This window comes from Epinephelus fuscoguttatus, linkage group LG15, assembly GCF_011397635.1.
Source record: "Epinephelus fuscoguttatus linkage group LG15, E.fuscoguttatus.final_Chr_v1".
Classification (NCBI taxonomy): domain Eukaryota; kingdom Metazoa; phylum Chordata; class Actinopteri; order Perciformes; family Serranidae; genus Epinephelus; species Epinephelus fuscoguttatus.
In genome coordinates, this window is record NC_064766.1 from 32,776,283 (window position 1) to 32,795,133 (window position 18,851).

The 18,851-nt window shown below is 40.3% G+C and overlaps 2 protein-coding genes across 2 annotated transcripts; both read left to right on the forward strand.

Moving 5' to 3' along the window:
* Positions 1-4,781: 4,781 nt before the first annotated feature.
* On the forward strand, positions 4,782-14,897 carry LOC125902438 (heterogeneous nuclear ribonucleoprotein A/B-like). The gene is made up of 6 exons (XM_049598767.1): positions 4,782-5,398; positions 5,488-5,572; positions 5,967-6,019; positions 6,864-6,965; positions 7,987-8,112; positions 9,372-14,897. The coding sequence occupies exons 3-6, from the start codon at positions 6,002-6,004 to the stop codon at positions 9,426-9,428; spliced, it is 303 nt and encodes a 100-aa protein (XP_049454724.1). The 5' UTR covers positions 4,782-5,398; positions 5,488-5,572; positions 5,967-6,001; the 3' UTR covers positions 9,429-14,897.
* Positions 14,898-15,121: 224 nt separating this feature from the next.
* Positions 15,122-16,490, forward strand: arl14 (ADP-ribosylation factor-like 14). Its single transcript, XM_049598766.1, has one exon. The coding sequence runs from the start codon at positions 15,364-15,366 to the stop codon at positions 15,892-15,894; it is 531 nt and encodes a 176-aa protein (XP_049454723.1). The 5' UTR covers positions 15,122-15,363; the 3' UTR covers positions 15,895-16,490.
* Positions 16,491-18,851: the final 2,361 nt, after the last annotated feature.

Genomic DNA, 18,851 nt, shown 5'->3' on the forward strand with positions numbered 1-18,851 from the left:
ATATAATTTAAGCATCCTAAAGTTATTACAAGTATACTTGTACTTTCTGTGCTGAATTTAAAATATACGTTTAAAAGGTGCACTTCAAAATCACCTGAAGTGGTATTTCAGTGTACTTTACTGTAAATGTATTGTAAATTGTATGTCAGTGCGCTCTTAAAAGGTATACCAAACTGCAAATAGTGTCAGTGGTAATTTAGTGTACTTATGGAAAGTGCACTTATTTTTCCTTTGTGATACACTATTAGTGTACTTTATTATAGTGCACTTTAATTTCACCTTATAAGGAGTACATTTAAATATACTTACAGTCAGTTCACGCTAAAGTTAATTTTAAAGTGTATTTCAGTGTTCTTTGAAAAAGTATATTAAATTGCAGATACTTACAGTGGTAATTTAGTTTACTTTTGAAATTAATTTTGCTAATAGTGTATTGTAGTATATACATACATGAAAAGTACTTTATTCTAAGTTTTAAGTTGTAGTTTAGTTCACTTCAAATATGTACACAGTAAATCTCAAACACAGCAGTGTTTTAGTAAATTAATAATAAGTGTACTTTAGTTACATGCTAGGATATCATGTTAGTACACCAATAGAATGTTTAAAGAAGTGTTTCAGTCCTTTGAAACCTGAGCAAATTGGCTTGATTGCTTTTAAAAACATGGAAAGAAGGCAATGAGCAACAAAGGAAGAAATGATCCCAAAAAAATTGCAAGAAGTTAGTAAAAAGAAAAAATTAAAAGAAAAAAAAAAGAACATGTAATTTAAAATGTAATAATAATTATATATAATTATATATATATATATATATTTACCCCAGGCTTTTTCTTTTTCCCTTTCCCTTTCTCTTTACACGTCTCTCTCTTTAACATTTTAGTAGTAGTAGTAATTATTAAGCTATTATTATTATCGTTTTGTCATTACTATGTAGAGGTCAATCTACCAGGGGTTTTCATAATTGTACTTTTTTAAATATTTACAGTACAGGCCAAAAGTTTGGACACACCTTCTCATTCAATGCGTTTTCTTTATTTTCATGACTATTTACATTGTAGATTCTCACTGAAGGCATCAAAACTATGAATGAACACATGTGGAGTTATGTACTTAACAAAAAAGGTGAAATAACTGAAAACATGTTTTATATTCTAGTTTCTTCAAAATAGCCACCCTTTGCTCTGATTACTGCTTTGCACACTCTTGGCATTCTCTCCATGAGCTTCAAGAGGTAGTCACCTGAAATGGTTTCCACTTCACAGGTGTGCCTTATCAGGGTTAATTAGTGGAATTTCTTGCTTTATCAATGGGGTTGGGACCATCAGTTGTGTTGTGCAGAAGTCAGGTTAATACACAGCCGACAGCCCTATTGGACAACTGTTAAAATTCATATTATGGCAAGAACCAATCAGCTAACTAAAGAAAAACGAGTGGCCATCATTACTTTAAGAAATGAAGGTCAGTCAGTCCGGAAAATTGCAAAAACTTTAAATGTGTCCCCAAGTGGAGTCGCAAAAACCATCAAGCGCTACAACGAAACTGGCACACATGAGGACCGACCCAGGAAAGGAAGACCAAGAGTCACCTCTGCTTCTGAGGATAAGTTCATCCGAGTCACCAGCCTCAGAAATAGCAAGTTAACAGCAGCTCAGATCAGAGACCAGATGAATGCCACACAGAGTTCTAGCAGCAGACCCATCTCTAGAACAACTGTTAAGAGGAGACTGTGCGAATCAGGCCTTCATGGTCAAATAGCTGCTAGGAAACCACTGCTAAGGAGAGGCAACAAGCAGAAGAGATTTGTTTGGGCCAAGAAACACAAGGAATGGACATTAGACCAGTGGAAATCTGTGCTTTGGTCTGATGAGTCCAAATTTGAGATCTTTGGTTCCAACCGCCGTGTCTTTGTGAGACGCAGAAAAGGTGAACGGATGGATTCCACATGCCTGGTTCCCACTGTGAAGCATGGAGGAGGAGGTGTGATGGTGTGGGGGTGTTTTGCTGGTGACACTGTTGGGGATTTATTCAAAACTGAAGGCACACTGAACCAGCATGGCTACCACAGCATCCTGCAGCGACATGCCATCCCATCCAGTTTGCGTTTAGTTGGACGATCATTTATTTTTCAACAGGACAATGACCCCAAACACACCTCCAGGCTGTGTAAGGGCTATTTGACCAAGAAGGAGAGTAATGGAGTGCTGAGGCAGATGACCTGGCCTCCACAGTCACCGGACCTGAACCCAATCGAGATGGTTTGGGGTGAGCTGGACCGCAGAGTGAAGGCAAAGGGGCCAACAAGTGCTAAACACCTCTGGGAACTCCTTCAAGACTGTTGGAAAACCATTTCAGGTGACTACCTCTTGAAGCTCATGGAGAGAATGCCAAGAGTGTGCAAAGCAGTAATCAGAGCAAAGGGTGGCTATTTTGAAGAAACTAGAATATAAAACATGTTTTCAGTTATTTCACCTTTTTTGTTAAGTACATAACTCCACATGTGTTCATTCATAGTTTTGATGCCTTCAGTGAGAATCTACAATGTAAATAGTCATGAAAATAAAGAAAACGCATTGAATGAGAAGGTGTGTCCAAACTTTTGGCCTGTACTGTATGTCAAACTGTTAACAAACAGTGTCTCAAGAAATAATCAAAATCATACACATTCATATGAAGCACTGAAACAGGAAAAGACAACAAAAACAAAATTAATCTAACATAAAATAAAGTGGAAATAAAGACACCAGTGACCTGTGACTACAGTTTCACATAAAAACTTTAAAGATACTGCCTACACTTAACAACATTTAACAAGCGTACAGGTGATATGACATCAAGATCACATGATGCATGGTGTAACAATTTGAAGTCTGGTGTAGATGATGACTGCTATCTTCCTCAGAGCTGGAACCGTCATTATCAAGTAAGTACATCTAAATTAATCTAGCTTGTTCATTTGTAGGTAACACGAATAAATCATAGTCTCAGACTGTCTACTTTTGATGCATAATTCATGTTTAGTTCTTTTTGCCTATTTATCTATATTTACCTACAGGCACTGCACCAGGATTTTTTCTCTCCCGGGGCTAAGGGGGAGCTTGACCGATACGTGGGGGTGCTAAGAAAATAACTGATTTTCATGACTTCAGTTACTTTATAAGGAGGTTCTTGTTTTTTCAATAAAAGCAGCTATGATACACAGCACAAGCATGTTCGATATAAAAATGGTTTTAACTGAATTTGGCCAGAGAATGTCCAACAAAATAGTTCAGCCTAATACAAGTGACCACAAGGCAATGGCAAAAATGTTTCACGTGCAAAGGTGACAGATTCAGCACCGGACAGCGCCCATCGCCTGCCAATAACCAGACAATACATCCAAAATGCAACAGCAAGTGCATTTATTCCATATGTATTATTAATATGAATATTCCAGCCATTTGTAATCCTCATATCATCTACGATTTTTTTCTTGATCACAAAACAATCCATCGCAACGGACTGTAGGCTAGCTAGCCTTAGCCTAATGTGCGAGTATAAATAAAGGACTCCCCCCTCCCCTCCTCTCCCCTCACACACACACACACACACACACACCAATCAATGGGGTACAGGCGCAGCACAAACATGCAAGCGAGGATTGCATTGGAACAGTATGGCTACTTGTGAACTTTTTATTATTTTCAACTTAAAAATATATATTATAACATATAAAATAAAATGCTTGAGGGGCTTAACTAGGGCTACACAGATTTCTGATGGGGCTATAGTGCCCCCTAGCCCCAGTGTAGCGCCATCCCTGTTTACCTATGCCGATATTTACATGTTAGCTTTAGTCGTGGGTTGGAACATTTGCGGACATGTTGGCTCAGCTGACGTCACTCCACACTATCTGATTAGTAAAGCATGTAGGGATTAAGATTGAACAATTAATTTATTCTTAAGTAAAACACAAGTAGATATAAAACAGAGGTTAAAAGTCTAAGTCACTCAGAAGAATAAAACATCCCCTGGACAAAATAAGATGTCTCTGATAAAAGAGTGTCCAAACCAGCTAAGAGCAGTTCTACTTAAGCTTTGGCTGCAGCATGTGGTAGTCTCCAATTGGTGAATACAAAAGTGGGACGTTACCATAGGAGTGGTGAAGTGCAGATTAAGTCACCATTTTCCCAGGAAGCGTCTCCCTCTTTCCTGCAGCGTCCAGCTGTTGCAGCATGTCATGTATGTGTGCCAAACTGTCCCTGCTTTTACACTCTCCTGTTCAGACCTGGCTGTAGGCTGACATCTTTCTTGCCCTTGTTCTCCAGTCACATCTTGTGCAAACCAAGACCCTTCCACAGTAACCTTATTACCACAGCTGTAAGCCCTCCTTCTCTGGCACTTCACGCCTGCCCTGCATTTGATAATTAGCTGAGAGAAGACAATCTGAAAAAGACCCTCACAGAGACCAGTGCACCAATCACAACACGCAGAACATCTGCACCGTCATTCTGTGACACAGGTTTACTTGTTATTATAATAATTATTTATTAACCAATGTCTCAGCTGAACTCACATTAGCTACACCTCCTAACTAAACCCAAGCTGTCTGGGTGAAAACTCAATTAAAACCCTGATATATAAGGAGAGATGAAAAAGATAATCCTGTAAACTAATCTTATTGTTGCTGTTAGATTTCTTAGATCTAAGTAGGACTGACATACAGCTGAGTGTCATCTGCAAAAAAAAGCATATCTGTAGTTTTAAAGGGCTATTAGAAGAAGGGCAAAGTAGTCAAACAATAATCAATTAAATACATATAATAAATGCTATGAGCAGTATGTATGGTGTAAGCAAACGCTCATGACTAATACTGACTTGGAGCTGAAGATGCAGAGGCAGCACCATGACAGAGGGCACCTTGAAAAGGCAGTTTGTGTCATGGCATTGGGTTACACAGGTAGACACACTATGTAACCAATTAGAGAGCCAGAGTAAGTAGCTAGAATGTGATGTACTGCAAGTGAGCCAGCAAGGTTGGTTGACATCACTTTGTGTCTGCACATGATGTGGAGTTAATAAACCAACCATAGCCAGTACCATTGCATCTGCCTTGGAATACAGGTAGGCTACTGACAATTTTGGGACGGTGTAACCCAACATCACATCAATTTTGTCTCCAGCATTGCTGCTAGGGGCCTTGTTGCCTACATGGTCGGTCTGGCATGTGCCAGAGTTGCCCGTTGGCCAGTCAGAGCCTGCATGAGTGAGTGACCAAGTGAGCACATTTGCCCAACATGACAGAATGATGCAGTTTATGATACTGACTGACATATATTCTGATCAAAAGCGCAAGCAATGACAATCTATAAGCTTTCACTTCCTGAAAGTGACGTGGAATGGCAAGTCGCGATAGAAACAGGTGGGTTTAATGTTTATTTTTTAAAAAACACTTTTGAAATTGGAACCATTTGAAGTGGACTTAACCGTGGTTACCATGGAATCCATCAGTGCATCTGTCAAACCCCTTTTGAGTGTAACCTGCGTGAGGACGTCCATTAACCTGCAGAAGATTAAACTTCATTCACACATAACGGTAAGAAAAAAAAAACAAGCTTTCCTTAGCTGTTTCATTGCTGTATGGTCTATGATTTAGAAGGACTGTATCATGGAGAAAACTTAAATCCAGCCAAACAAACTTTGCGGACTTTGATTGGCAGATAGCTCAGTGAACTCACTGATTCGCCCAATTAATTTGCACTAAAACTTATTTTGTGTTCAGTTACATTAATGATTAGTTGATTCGTTTTTTAAGTAAATTAGTTAACTGTTCGTGTTGTGAAATGGATGCTCCCCATTCTTTGCACAAGCCACCATTACTTAGCTCTTGTTTGTGTGTCAAATCAGTGCTTTCAAGGTCAAGATTTTTTTTCAAAATTAAAAATACATGTTTATTTATTTATCATGTGATTATCGTGTTGTTATTACAGACTGAGTACCATCTGAGCAGCCTAAGAGCATCAGAATGAGTTCATCAGATGAGGTAAGTTACATTAAAATTAATCTCTGTGCAGAATTCAAAAAGTTCCTACTTTTATTAATATGCACCAAACATGTTGTGTTTGTTTTTAAATAAAGCATTTGTTCTGAGTCTTTGTTGAATGTGCTCGAGGACCGGTGACACACTGTCAGCTCCGGACACATTATTCACATACAGTTATCTTGGCAGACGTGGTCATCACTGTATCATGTTCTCCCAGCATTAAGTTCACTGTGTTAAATATTTGCTTATGCACTCTCTTACGCGCACCATCTGCTCTATTGCTCACATCATCGTGGATTAATGAGCTGTTTTTGCCCTTTGACACCCTAGTTCTGATAAACAATACACACAGACTCAAACACTTTATTTCTTGCATTCTGGATATTTGTATGCACTCATTGTGCTTCTTCAGCATCAATTTATCGTGGAAATGTCTTTATTTACTTATGCAGGCCTAAAGGAAAATATGAAAATATAATATTTAGGTTAACTTTTCTCATTTAATGTTATCCCTGCTGAGTCAACACATACTGTGTATAAATGAGTTTTAGATGGTTCTGGGTGTACAAAGAACATGTCTGCTCTTGGATTCTGCTCTGACACACTGACACACTCTGAGGATGATTTCTACAAAGCTTCTCAATTAGATATGAAATGTATACAGTGCTGAAGAAATGAAAAACAGTATGTATTATTTTTTAATACTATTTTTTTTATTTATATGAAGTCAACATCAGCCTACATGCCTGTAAGAGTTTCAGGCACTGTACTGCCCCTGAAGCTTTGTTTTTTGTATAGTCTTAAAAGCATAATTCAGCATTGACTAATTTTTCTTCATCTCCAGGAAGAAAAATCCACCAAGCCCATCAAGAAGATCTTTGTCAGGGGTTTGAGCCAGGAAGCGACCGTGGAAACCATCAGGGAACATTTCAGGGCCTTCGGAGAGGTCAGTTGTTCTAGATGCAGCCACAGTAAAACCCATTTAAGTGTTTCAACAGAGCAGCCTGGGTAGTAGTAGTTAGTGGCAATGACACTGATCATCATCTACAGAACTGGAGGTCAGTTTGTGAACCACTGGCAGAAGTACTCACCTTTGGACACATGCATTGCTCTAATACAGAATTCTGCAGGGAGGTGGTTTATTTGATTTTGGTCCGAAAGCTGCTGCACAGCCATGTTTAGATGGTCTTATCTTTGAGCCTAATTAAGCAAACGGCTAATGAACAAGTGGCTGATTGAAACCATATTGCAACATCAAGACTTACTGTCTGTTTCAGGGCACATTTTGACCTTCATCGTGGCTCAAAAAAACTGATATCCATAAAAAAAGTTTGGTATTTCTTTGAACTGGAGCATCTGCAGATTAATTCCATATCCAATATGTTTTGATCCACTAAAGTTACACACGTTACAAGATGAAATAGTCTGTCTATTTTAGTTGTGTTTATGATGTAATGTGTTGTGCTGTAGCCTACAGACAAAGTTAATACCATTCAAATATGTGTGTGTGTATATATATATATATATATATATATATATATCATTACATTCATCCTCATAATTATGTTGTATCTATATTTCACATACAGTGCCTGTAGCAAGAGAAATCATTTTGCTCTGTGCAACATGCTGGGAATTTTTATTAGCCTCTGGGATGCTTCTGATACGTGCTGCGGCACGTCTGCTGGGATGATAAGAATTGTCTTGAGCCCAGGCAGCCACCTGGTGGAGAGCTGCACCCTACTGAATGCACTTTCATAACTATTTATGATTATCTTCTTTATTCTTTTCTTCATGTCTTTTTTAGTCAACTAACTTTGATGTCATGATCTGTTTTTGTTTATGGGAAAAAACAATTTAAAAGAAAAAAAAAAGCATTTCCTAAATTATAATGAAGTTTCATCAATATGTTTTTGTTTTGGATCAAACATTTTAACACAAGAATCTCCACCCTCTTCACCCTCTAGATTGAAATTGTTGAGTTTTTCTACGACTGCAATTCAAAGAAGGATTTCATCTTCGTCACATACAAAGATGAAGCCAGCATTAAGAGGTGTTTGAAGAAGAAATACCTCAACATCCAGGGCTTCTGGGTACACACACCCACACACACCCCCACACACACACCCACTTTTATCTTAAAGTTAGTGTATAGAAGAAAGGCTAGATACTGCCCTTGTACATTACCCTGCAGTGTGACCTTTAACCCCCTGGTTTCACAGTGAGGGGTGTTTGATGGTTGACAACTTTGTCTCACCGCACATAAATTCAACAAAAGATCATGAGGAACATCGTTTTCGGGACGGCACATTTTTTGCACCGTCAAGCAGCAAATGAAGATTGTGGGATTGTGTGATTGAAAAAACAACCAGAATGAAGTTTTGTCTGTTGGGAACTGGATAATTTAAGCAGCCAAATGATGAGTATTTACAGGCTGAAAATCTCAGTGGAAAAACCAAGCAGGGCTTCCAGGGGCAAAATCATCAAAAGAAAAAATGAGGGAAGCTACTGTGAAGCAAAGAACACACCCTTTAATGGCTCAAATCTGCAGCGAACGGCATCAGGCAGGCCAAAAAACACATACAGGCTTAAACATGCAATCCACTCTGTGACGCGTTTGGAGTCAAACTCTTCAGGCAGCAATGGTAAATGTGTGCAGTCCTGTCAACTGCATAGAAAGGGGGGAGGATTCAATTAGTAATCACTTCATCTTGGGCAGGTGTGGAAAGGGTGTTGTCTGCAACACAGCTGAATCAAATGATGATCAACTGAGACAAAAAGAAAACTTGCAATTATTAAGCTGTAAGGCACCAAACAATATACATACACATATACACAGAAAAATATATACAAAATACACATATTAATGCACAAGTGTGTGAGAAGGCACATCTTAAAGTGCCTGATTTTTTTTTTTTAAAAAAAGAAGACAGAAAGAAGAAAGGCTAGTTAATAGAAGCACTGAAAATCTACAGACTCATTTACGGTATCCACCGTGCTTCTGCTTGTAAGAATTTGCGTTCAAAGTCTCCACCATGAGAAGAGGGTTCAATTTTTTCAATAACCCAAAGTTTTTATATATATGCATGTATATGTATATATTAAAATGCTTCCATGACCACCTATAATGTTGACATGATGAAATGAAAACATTGTTAAATCTAAATCTGTGAGCAGTTTCATTCTGGAAAAAAAAAAAAATCAAAGTACATTTGACTCATAAGTCAACAGAAAGGTTTGCTGGGTTAGATTTCGACAATAACATTTTTGCACTGCATTAATAATTCCATTGCTTTTTCTGCACCTGCTGGATCTGTCAAGTCACTATTTAAAGTTTGCTTCTCCTCCACAGTGTAAGCTGGAGATTGCCCGGCCAAAAGAAGAGTACCTGCAGCAGCGGCACTTTTAGAGAGATTTTTTTGGGGGTGATTTTAAGCCTTTATTATAGACCATAGAGAGATGCAACAAAGACCCCAGGGGTGGAAGAAGTTCTCAGATCTTCTGCTCAAGTAGCAGCAGCAATACTGAAGTGTAGAAATACTCCGTTATTAAAAGTCCTGCATTCAAGTTTTTACTGAAGTAAAACTGCAAAAGTATTGATCCATGCGATATGTCATTCATTTTCAGTTATGCCCAGAAACATTACAACCATTGTGTGTACATGCAACGCCTTCTCAACTCATCAAATACTGCCATTTTGTCAGAGGACCTATTTTACATTGAAATATGACACTAGGTAGCCTCCTGTGTCAATTTTGGACATACTGGGACAACGCGTCAATAGCCGCTTGTTGCATGCATTCCATCTTTTCTGAACACAAACGAAATCTAGTTTTTGCTCGTCACATGCATACAGTCTTTTTGAAAATAAACGTCCAAAACACCCCATTTTATGTTTAATTCCTTATGTTTAGGCAACAAAAGCACATGGTTAAATTTAGAATAAAACATCATGAGTACAATTGTTACTGACATCATATAACATAACGTGACATACGGCAGTGTAGCATGCTACAGATACCAGCGCAGTACTTTGTTATAAAAATAACCCCAGTGACTTTTGTCATCAAGTCATCAAACAAATGAAGTGAAGTAAAAAGTAATTTTAGCCTCTTAAAATATAGTGGAGTAGAGGTAGGGTTAGGATTAGTAGAACGTAGCAGAAAATGGATTTACTCAAGTAAAGAACAAGTAGCTAGTAAGTAAATGTACCTAATTACCTTCCACCACAAGTACTAGGACTAGTTTAGTGAAGAAGGTATAATCACATTTAACTGACAGGTAAGGTGTGTTAATAAAAAATGTAATGGTTGAATTATTTTCTCACTAAATTACCTTTTTAAATGTGACTTTGTAATATTTTAGATCTGAGATGTTTGGGATGAAAGGTGCGTGACCCTGTTGTATGTCCTTCCCCAGGTCTCCTGTGAACCAGCAGAAGTTAACCTGACTGGACCTCTTTTATGACCTTCAGACAGAGAACAAGCACAATGTCACTTTTCTTTAAAAATAATTAAAACTTTTAGGTTTTACTTCGTCCTTTGGTGATATTGTCATGTACTTTTTGGTACCTTTTTTGATTCTAATGTACTGTAAGGGTTGTATTTTACATGTTTGCCGGCTTTAAAGGTCGAACATCTTGGTGCTGCAAAGGAGTGTTTTTCGACTAATAAATACTTTGCAGTAATTTTTTGTTTGTTCTGTTGCTTCAAGGTTTTGAGGTGAAAGATTAATAAGTTGTTTAACAGGTTTATAATTCAAATTCATTTGTCAACATTCATTTCTCTTGGTCTTTTTGTAGCCACACAATCCAATGATCCGTAACGAATGTGAGCGTAACTCTAGAATTGTCTTTCACATGAAGCAAAATCATGTGAGCCAAAATTAAATAAATACATACACTGCATCATATTGTGGTCATTTTGACAGGTATTGCAATGATTCGTACTTTTGGGGGGAGGAATCATTCTTGCAGTATAATATTTTGTCACAGTTTACCTTTATCAAAACATAAGGAGGTGCCCAGTGGATCAGTGGTTAGAGCAGAGATCCCATGATGTGGCCTACGTCGTTGTGAGCATTTATACACGTGCAGTGGTGTCTGTGTCACTCTGCAGTTACACCTCCAAAACACTAGTCGGCGCCAAAGGTCTCTGTGAAGTGCTGTAAAATCTAGTTGATTCAAAACACACCTAAACACACATTAAACATGGCTCAATAGTGAAAATTTCAAACACAAGTACACAAATCACCTTCACTATAACTCACAGCATTCACAGATGAATCATTTCTATTTTACTGGACACATTTCCCCACAAATACAGCATGCTAATATTTTTTAGCACAAGCCTATGGCATTTTACATTGTATAAATTAGGCTAGGGGCTTGCGGACATTTCCTCTACTCGTATGAAGCCAGGGACAACAGCAACATTTAACAAAGGTAACGTTACATAATTCAGCTCCATTACAACTCATGAGGTTCACTGACAAAACAAGTGGCTTATACTTAACACGTTTTCCAAACAAATAACGTTATAACACGCTAACATCATTAGCACAAGCTTATGGCATTTTACATTGTATAAATTAGCCTAGCGAAGAGCGGAGATTTCCTCTGCCTGGATAAATCACACACAAGACTGAAAATGCTATTTTGTGGCTTTGTTGTCTTCACAATTTATTGTTTTTAATCTGTGAAATTAAAGTTTTAGTGCTGATATTGAAATATAATGCAGAATGCTGCTACAGTGCTCATCTAGCAGGGCAAGAAAGAAAAAGTAAACTTTGAAAAACATGGCGTCCTAAACAGAGCAAATCTCAAAGCTACGGTGTCCTGCCAGGGACAAACAGCGTGATCTGCCACCTCTGCTGCGAAATAGACGGCGCAACAGCGACTCCTACTGGTTTGAACAGGTAGCTGCCTAACATAGGCTTATGAATGCATCATAAAATAATAATTTGAATTATTTTATATTTGCTTACATACCTATTTTATGCAGAGTGTAACAACACTAATGTAAATTCATGAACAAATGCCTCACAACTGTGAAACTCATGAATTTAAAAGGCATGAATGCCTCACAAGTATGGTATTAATTATCTACGCCTAATTGGCCTACTCATATTTTTCGGGTAGTGCTTGAATGCATCATAATGCTGCTCAGTGCAACTGATCCATTACTCACAACACATGCTGGTGCATTTTCACACAATCACACCTGCGGCCCCCTGAAACAGTTGAGTTGAATGTGCTGTGCTCAAGGGCACAACAGAAATAGATGAGATAACAGTGACTAATATTCTTCATCACCTCTTAATTAGTGTGAATCAGCTCTTGCCCCACTCATCGGTATCAAGAAACAGTTGCTGTAAATCTGTCAACTATTAACAATCCCTAAAAAATGAGGTGGTGAGATCAGAGTGACGGTGGGGGGGAAAACACACGACGTCTTGTGAGTGTTTCTGAGATGCCTCAACCTGCCAGACCACAAATAGCTTTCCATGCCATAACTCTGTGCAAGGCAACTCAACCCCGCTGCAGCCCTCGGGAGGGGCGCCGACAGCTCGGAAGCGCTCGATGATGTCAAGTTTAGTGACAGGCTGTACCAGGTGGAGAGACTGAGAATAGCTCGGTCATGGACTGATCCAAGTGCACAAGACACGCGTTGCAACATTCAGGCGTCTCGTAATCATAAAGTCAAGTGCGTCACGGTAACGTTACGGGAACTCGCTGTCCTTTTATACACATACATTTGGCACTTTATAAGTGAGACGAGTGCGCGCAGGCACCAGACGAAGAAACTTGACATTCAGCCAGCTCAGACACAAGCACGCATTACACAACTCTGCTTTGATTCTCCTCCGAGTGTTTTCAATTAAAGTCACAATATGGGACAACACGGGTCCAAATCCTCCATAGAGGCGCGAGTGATTTTTCAGCGCTTTGGCGAAGTGGACATGTACCAGAGAATCGACGCAAGTTGCACCCCAGCCCCTGTTGTCCGCATTCAGAAGAAGGTGATCAGTCAGTCGGCTTGTGTTCACTCTTCCTCCCGGGCACTGGAGAAGTCAACATCTTGGAGTCAAAGCCGCGGTGACGCCGGGGGGCTAGTGTACGTGATGGACAATCCAACTGGAGGCGTGTGGGTGAAGCCGGGAGAGAAATGGGCCAGATCTTGATACAAGCAAACAAAGAAATCTTCAGGTGAATTGCAATCGAAGTCTTCGATTAAATTAAGATGAGGCACCTCGTGCATGGATGCACTCTGTGTGTCCCGAAGCTTGGGCGTCTTGGGCGCAGCAGGATGCCGCTGATTTGGGTTCCTGCACTGAGGTGCGCGTCCTCACTGCAGCGTGTGGAGTCAAGGTGGATTTGTATCGTCTCCGTGACATGGAAGAGTTCTGGAAGGCTGGACTGATCACTGTGATTTATTAATTTAGTCTATATGAGACATTCATATATACAGTGTCAGACTGCGCGAGGGGAAGACGATGAAATGGGAAGAGTGGCATGTGTCGTGCAAAGAGAGACAACGTCTTCTTTGCGCCACTGTGTCGTCTCCAACAAGACTATGAGCTGTTATCTCTGTGTTTATAAAAATGAATACACGTAAATATATTTTTCTGTTTAAATTTTTATAAGAATGTGTAGATCAAATGAAAGAAGGGAGTTTGGGTTAAAGGAACAGTGTGTACAATTTAGGGAGATTTACTGGCATCTAGCGTGAGGACTGCACATTGCAGTTGAAACTTCTCTTAGGATACCTTCATGTTAAGGAGATTTTTACCAGGAGCTGAATTCTCCCCAGGGGTCTCCTCCTCTGCAGAATGGACCCGGTGATTTAAGAAACACTAAATACAGCATTTTCATATAAACAAAACAAAATATTAACAAAAAACCCCTCAACAAACAAACAAATTGGTGTTTTTCCAATGCTCTTGTTGCAGAGGTGCTGTGATAGTGGCTGATGCAAAAACACCCATAGGCCTAGCTGGAGCCAGTGTTTGGTAAACGGCTCATTCAAAGACAATTCTTATTTTAAAGTGATTATGGAGGACTTATACTATGTTCCATTTCTGCAAATATTCCCACTAAATTTTACACACTGGACCTTTAAGTTTGCACTGAGAGTTTTTTGTTTGCAAACGTCTTGTGATCACAGCTAACAACCACTCTGCTATTTAAAATGCCTGGAGTGGTTTGCAAGCACTACTGCCAACTGTGTCAAGGTGAAAAGTTCATCTTTCCAATGGCTGACCAGCTCTCATTTATTTTTCCGTCCTTTTTATTTGACGTTATCTTTTGTCTTTTTAGAGCTGATTTCATGCTTGTATGTAAATGCACAAAGAAATTGAAATTTGAAATTAAATGTTTCTCAGTTTGAATATGGACTGGAGGTCTGTGTTGACTCAGGACTGAATGTTTGTCCAGAATGTCTCTCAATAACTGGAAGATGTCTTTGAGGAAGTTCGAAGGAAGAAGGTGCAGCATCAGAGGGTTAACAACATCTTGACATTTAACCTTTTGGTCAAGAGTTGGACTGTGTGGACTGTTTGAAAAGTGTGTTGAAATGAAGAATTTAACGACTTAAATCGCCATGATGCTTTCTTTATTTATTGTACAGAGAAGGCTATTGCCAGTTCAGGAAGAAACTGCATTTCTTTCTTTAGCAGAAGTCTGAATATGTTTACCTACTGATTGTCACTTACACCGAGGCAACAACTGTGTTGTATATGTTATTAAAACCTCTAAACTGTGTCGGAATGTAATTTCAGGTAAATGATTGTATCTCATTCGTACAACATGTGTGTATCCAAGGCACTGTGCACCATGGTCCGATATATATTTTTAAATAAAAAACTCTTTTGACCTTTATTCTTTCTCATTCAGAGGTGTTTTATTCTTAGAAATCATATTTACAGCAAGGTGCTTTTTCCAAAAACAAGCCACATAGCAAATTAAAACTTTAAAGAATGTATCTGGTGATTCTTTCACTGTGCTTTTCGACTCTGCAAACTTAATAGCAGAGTGGTTGTCAATAAAATAACTTTTATAGCCCATGCATGACAAGGTTGTCATTGCATAAAACTCGGTTGAATAATATTTTCTTACAGCTGCAATAACTTCGCATACCTCAAGGGATATCCTCTGTCTGGTGCAAACTTTGCCCCCTGGTATGGCGCCTTATCGGTGAGCTGTGAGTTCTTGTCAGCACGAAGCAAATGGCTTATCTATTAAACTCCGGGCAACGCACTAAGCAAACACTGCGTCAAGAGAGTACTGTAAGAGGAAGATGTGCCTATCCCACTTGATGTGACCGTCTCTACATCTCCACGCTGTCATGGGACTGCGAGGATCTAAACAACCAGAAGCCCAAGTCCTCCTTCTGGGTCTGGACAACGCCGGGAAGTCGACCCTCCTCTACAAACTGAAACACAACGCGTGCGTCAGCACCGTCCCTACCATCGGCTTCAATGTGGAAATGTTCGAGGCGAAAAAGAACAGGAAGAACATCGCCGTAACCGTGTGGGACGTCGGTGGTCAGGGGAAGATGCGCGAGCACTGGGAGAGCTTCCACCAGGACGCAGCAGCTGTGGTGTTTGTTGTGGACAGCTCCGGCAGGGAGCGCCTGGAGGAGGCGCGCAGGGAGCTGGAGAAGACGCTGAGGAGCGAGCAGCTGCGGGGCCGTCCGCTCGTTGTTGTCGCCAACAAGCAGGACGTGAACGGCTCTCTGACTGTCACTGAAATCAAGGACGTGTTCAACCTGAAAAAGATTTGTTCGGGTCGGGACTGGTTCGTTCAGCCTTGTTCCGCATCGACGGGATTTGGAGTTGAAGAGGCCTTCAGACGCGTGATCCAAATGGTCAAATAAAACATTAACTTTGGTTTATAACGAATATGTTATTTTCATACTATTCACAATATGAAAAATTCATTTCGAAACAACTTTGGAAATCTGAATCTAAACTCCTTTATACCAACAATAAATCACATTTAAAGAGATCAGACCTGTTGGTTAAGTCTGTTCTTCTATGTGCATGTAAAATAACTCAGTTGGAGCAACAGAATCTTGCAAGCTTCTTACTGTTAGAGTAGCCTAGGCTAAGTGAACATGTTAATTGGTCTGGCATATGATTCTAATGTCAGTAGGCTGTAATGGATACCACAGGAAACACGAGATGCCACGAAGTCTATTACTGTGCATTAGACCTACTAACACATAATAAGGTACTGTAGAAATGATTTTCACCAGTGTGCATTATATCTTCTCTCAGTTATTAAAAAGAATTCGATTATCTCACTCAGACATTTACATGAAACTCTCTCTTTCTAGGAGTCTGATCAGCGAGAGAAGTAGAATTTGGTGATAAAGACACTGCTGCAGTGATGACTAATTTTCTGGCGCAATAATGCAGTTAAACAATTAAGGTTATTACAATAACCCAGCTAGTTTGCAGTGTCAAATGTTAAGCTTTCGATAAATGGTATTTAAAAAAAAAAAAAATTGCAAGATAATTGCTGATGAATTAAAGAGTTAAAAGCAAGTGTTCAAACGGATTTTCACTACATGGCAACCCTAAAGTTGTTCTTTTCAATGGTTTATTAACATAAGCAAAGCCTTCAATAAAACCAAACTTGGGCACTCGCTGATATATTCCTCGGAACAAATGGAGCACTGAGTGATAAAATCGCTGGCCAGTATAGTAGCTGGGTCATCATGTATGCGTCTTGCACAGAGGCACACGGTCGAGGCTGCTGCAGGGGAAATAGCACACAACATCCTGGGCGGTTTGTGTTTCTGAAATGTCCATCACAATGATGTGAAATGAAATCTCAAATGTCGAATTGTGCCATAAAGTGAAACCCTCATGTATCCAACTGAGATCCATGTCCTGTCGCTTGTCCCATGTTGGACTCCGGCCGCGCTCTGCTCCCCTCCCGCACCGTTTCTTCATATGTCGGCAGGCGTTTGCATTCCTCGTATGAGGGCAGCTGAGGAGCAGGAGCCGGATCCATCAAGCTGTCCGGTGTACCGCTCTCCATGAGCGGATCCTGCGATGTGGTAACAGTTGGGTGTCCGTTGTTTGGCGGGGTGAGCTGCCTCGATCTGGTGCACAACATCCGCTGGATAAAGTATCCCAAAGCGAAGAGAAGCAGCATTATAAGCACCCCGGAAAGTTTCCGGGTGACCATGGCGATGTTGTAGTAAGTCTTGTCCACGAACTGTCTGCAACAGGTGACGGCAGTGGTGTCGTTTCCCTGCGCGCAGCAGACCTGTTCATCCCGGCAAACGACCTGTCCACATTTTCGGATGGAATACACTACTGTGCGAACCAGAAAGCAAGCAGTGAACACCGCCAGAGCTTGGCATCTGGAGGAAAGCATCGCTGATGTGTTCAAAGGGGAGAAGTGGTCCAGTGAACCTCGACAGTGAAGCTTGGGAAACAGAGTGCAGGCGAGACGAGTCATTTAATGCGCTGAAAGATGCGTTGGCTGAAACGCTGACGCAGAGCCATCATCAACGCACCGCATGCTCAGAGGACACAGAGAAACACTGAGAAAAGAAGAGAAAGACTGGTAAAATGTTCCCTCATTGAGCAGTCACCACCAAGTATTCACCAAAATACAATGCAGACAGATGAATGCCATCTGCAGCATATGCATATGCTAATGATCATGACATTAACTCCTAAGTGCTCCACTGTGCCCTTGATTTATTATGCACTTAGCGGTATATTGATGCTGTCCTGCAACCCGTAAACACAGCCTTACATACAATGGCTTATTCATTGGATATGAAAGTAAACAGGCGCCCAGGACATCGACCAGTCGTGTCGGAAGCACTGAGAAAGGACCCAATGATTAATCGTGAAGGTGGGAGGGAACATTAAAACAAGCGGCCTGCAGAAGCCACTGCTGATGTCTCTCGTGTCTCAGGACCGTGGACAGCGCTCAGCACCGTGGACAGCGCTCAGCACGCCCAGTGAGCAAAACAATAATGGGCGCTGTCCGAGGTGCTGACACGACTAAACCCAAATAACTAAATGTCCTTGCTGGCAAGAGCGCAAAGACTTTCCATTTGAAATATTAATACTCTGTACATTAAGGGGTCAAGTCAGGTATTTCCTTAAAAGGCTGCAATGCTTTGATATGGAGACCATTTAAAGGTACAGTGTGGATTTAAGGGAACATATCAGCAAGAGGGGAATATAAGAATTATTGTGATTTTGTTAGCTTAGAATGAGTCATTTACCTACATAGGGAGCGGGTTCTCCTCTATGTAGATTGCCATGTTGCACCGCCATGTTCCTACAGTAGCTCAGAGCGGACACACCAAACACTGGCTCTAGATAGGGTCATTTGCATCAGAAAAACATTAATTTGTATCTTGAAACTGCAGTCAGGGCTTTGCCTGGTTTAAATCACCGGTATCATTTGTTTTGGCAACTCGGTCTCATACTGAAGTTGTTGAAATCTGGCGCTTTGGCAGTGACTTGCAGCATCAGAAACTGACGAAAAAGTCGTCCTTTAACGTCTGCATGATATGCGCCTGGCCACCATTATAGTTTAATGGTGCTTGGCGGGGTCAGGAAGAAACGTGGCGGGTCAAGAAGGAAAGTGAAGGTGCGAAAGTCCGACTTTCACCTGGGAGAGTGGTGTTTGTGTCCTGAAAGTTTATGAATCCAAACCCTGTTCTTTTTTCCTAAACCTAACAACGCATTTTTGTTGTTTAATCCCAACCACACGTTAGTTGTTGGAGGAAAAAACCCCCCACAAACGTTTGCGTACTTTTTTGTTGTACTGACGTAGCGTATTTATTCTGAAAGA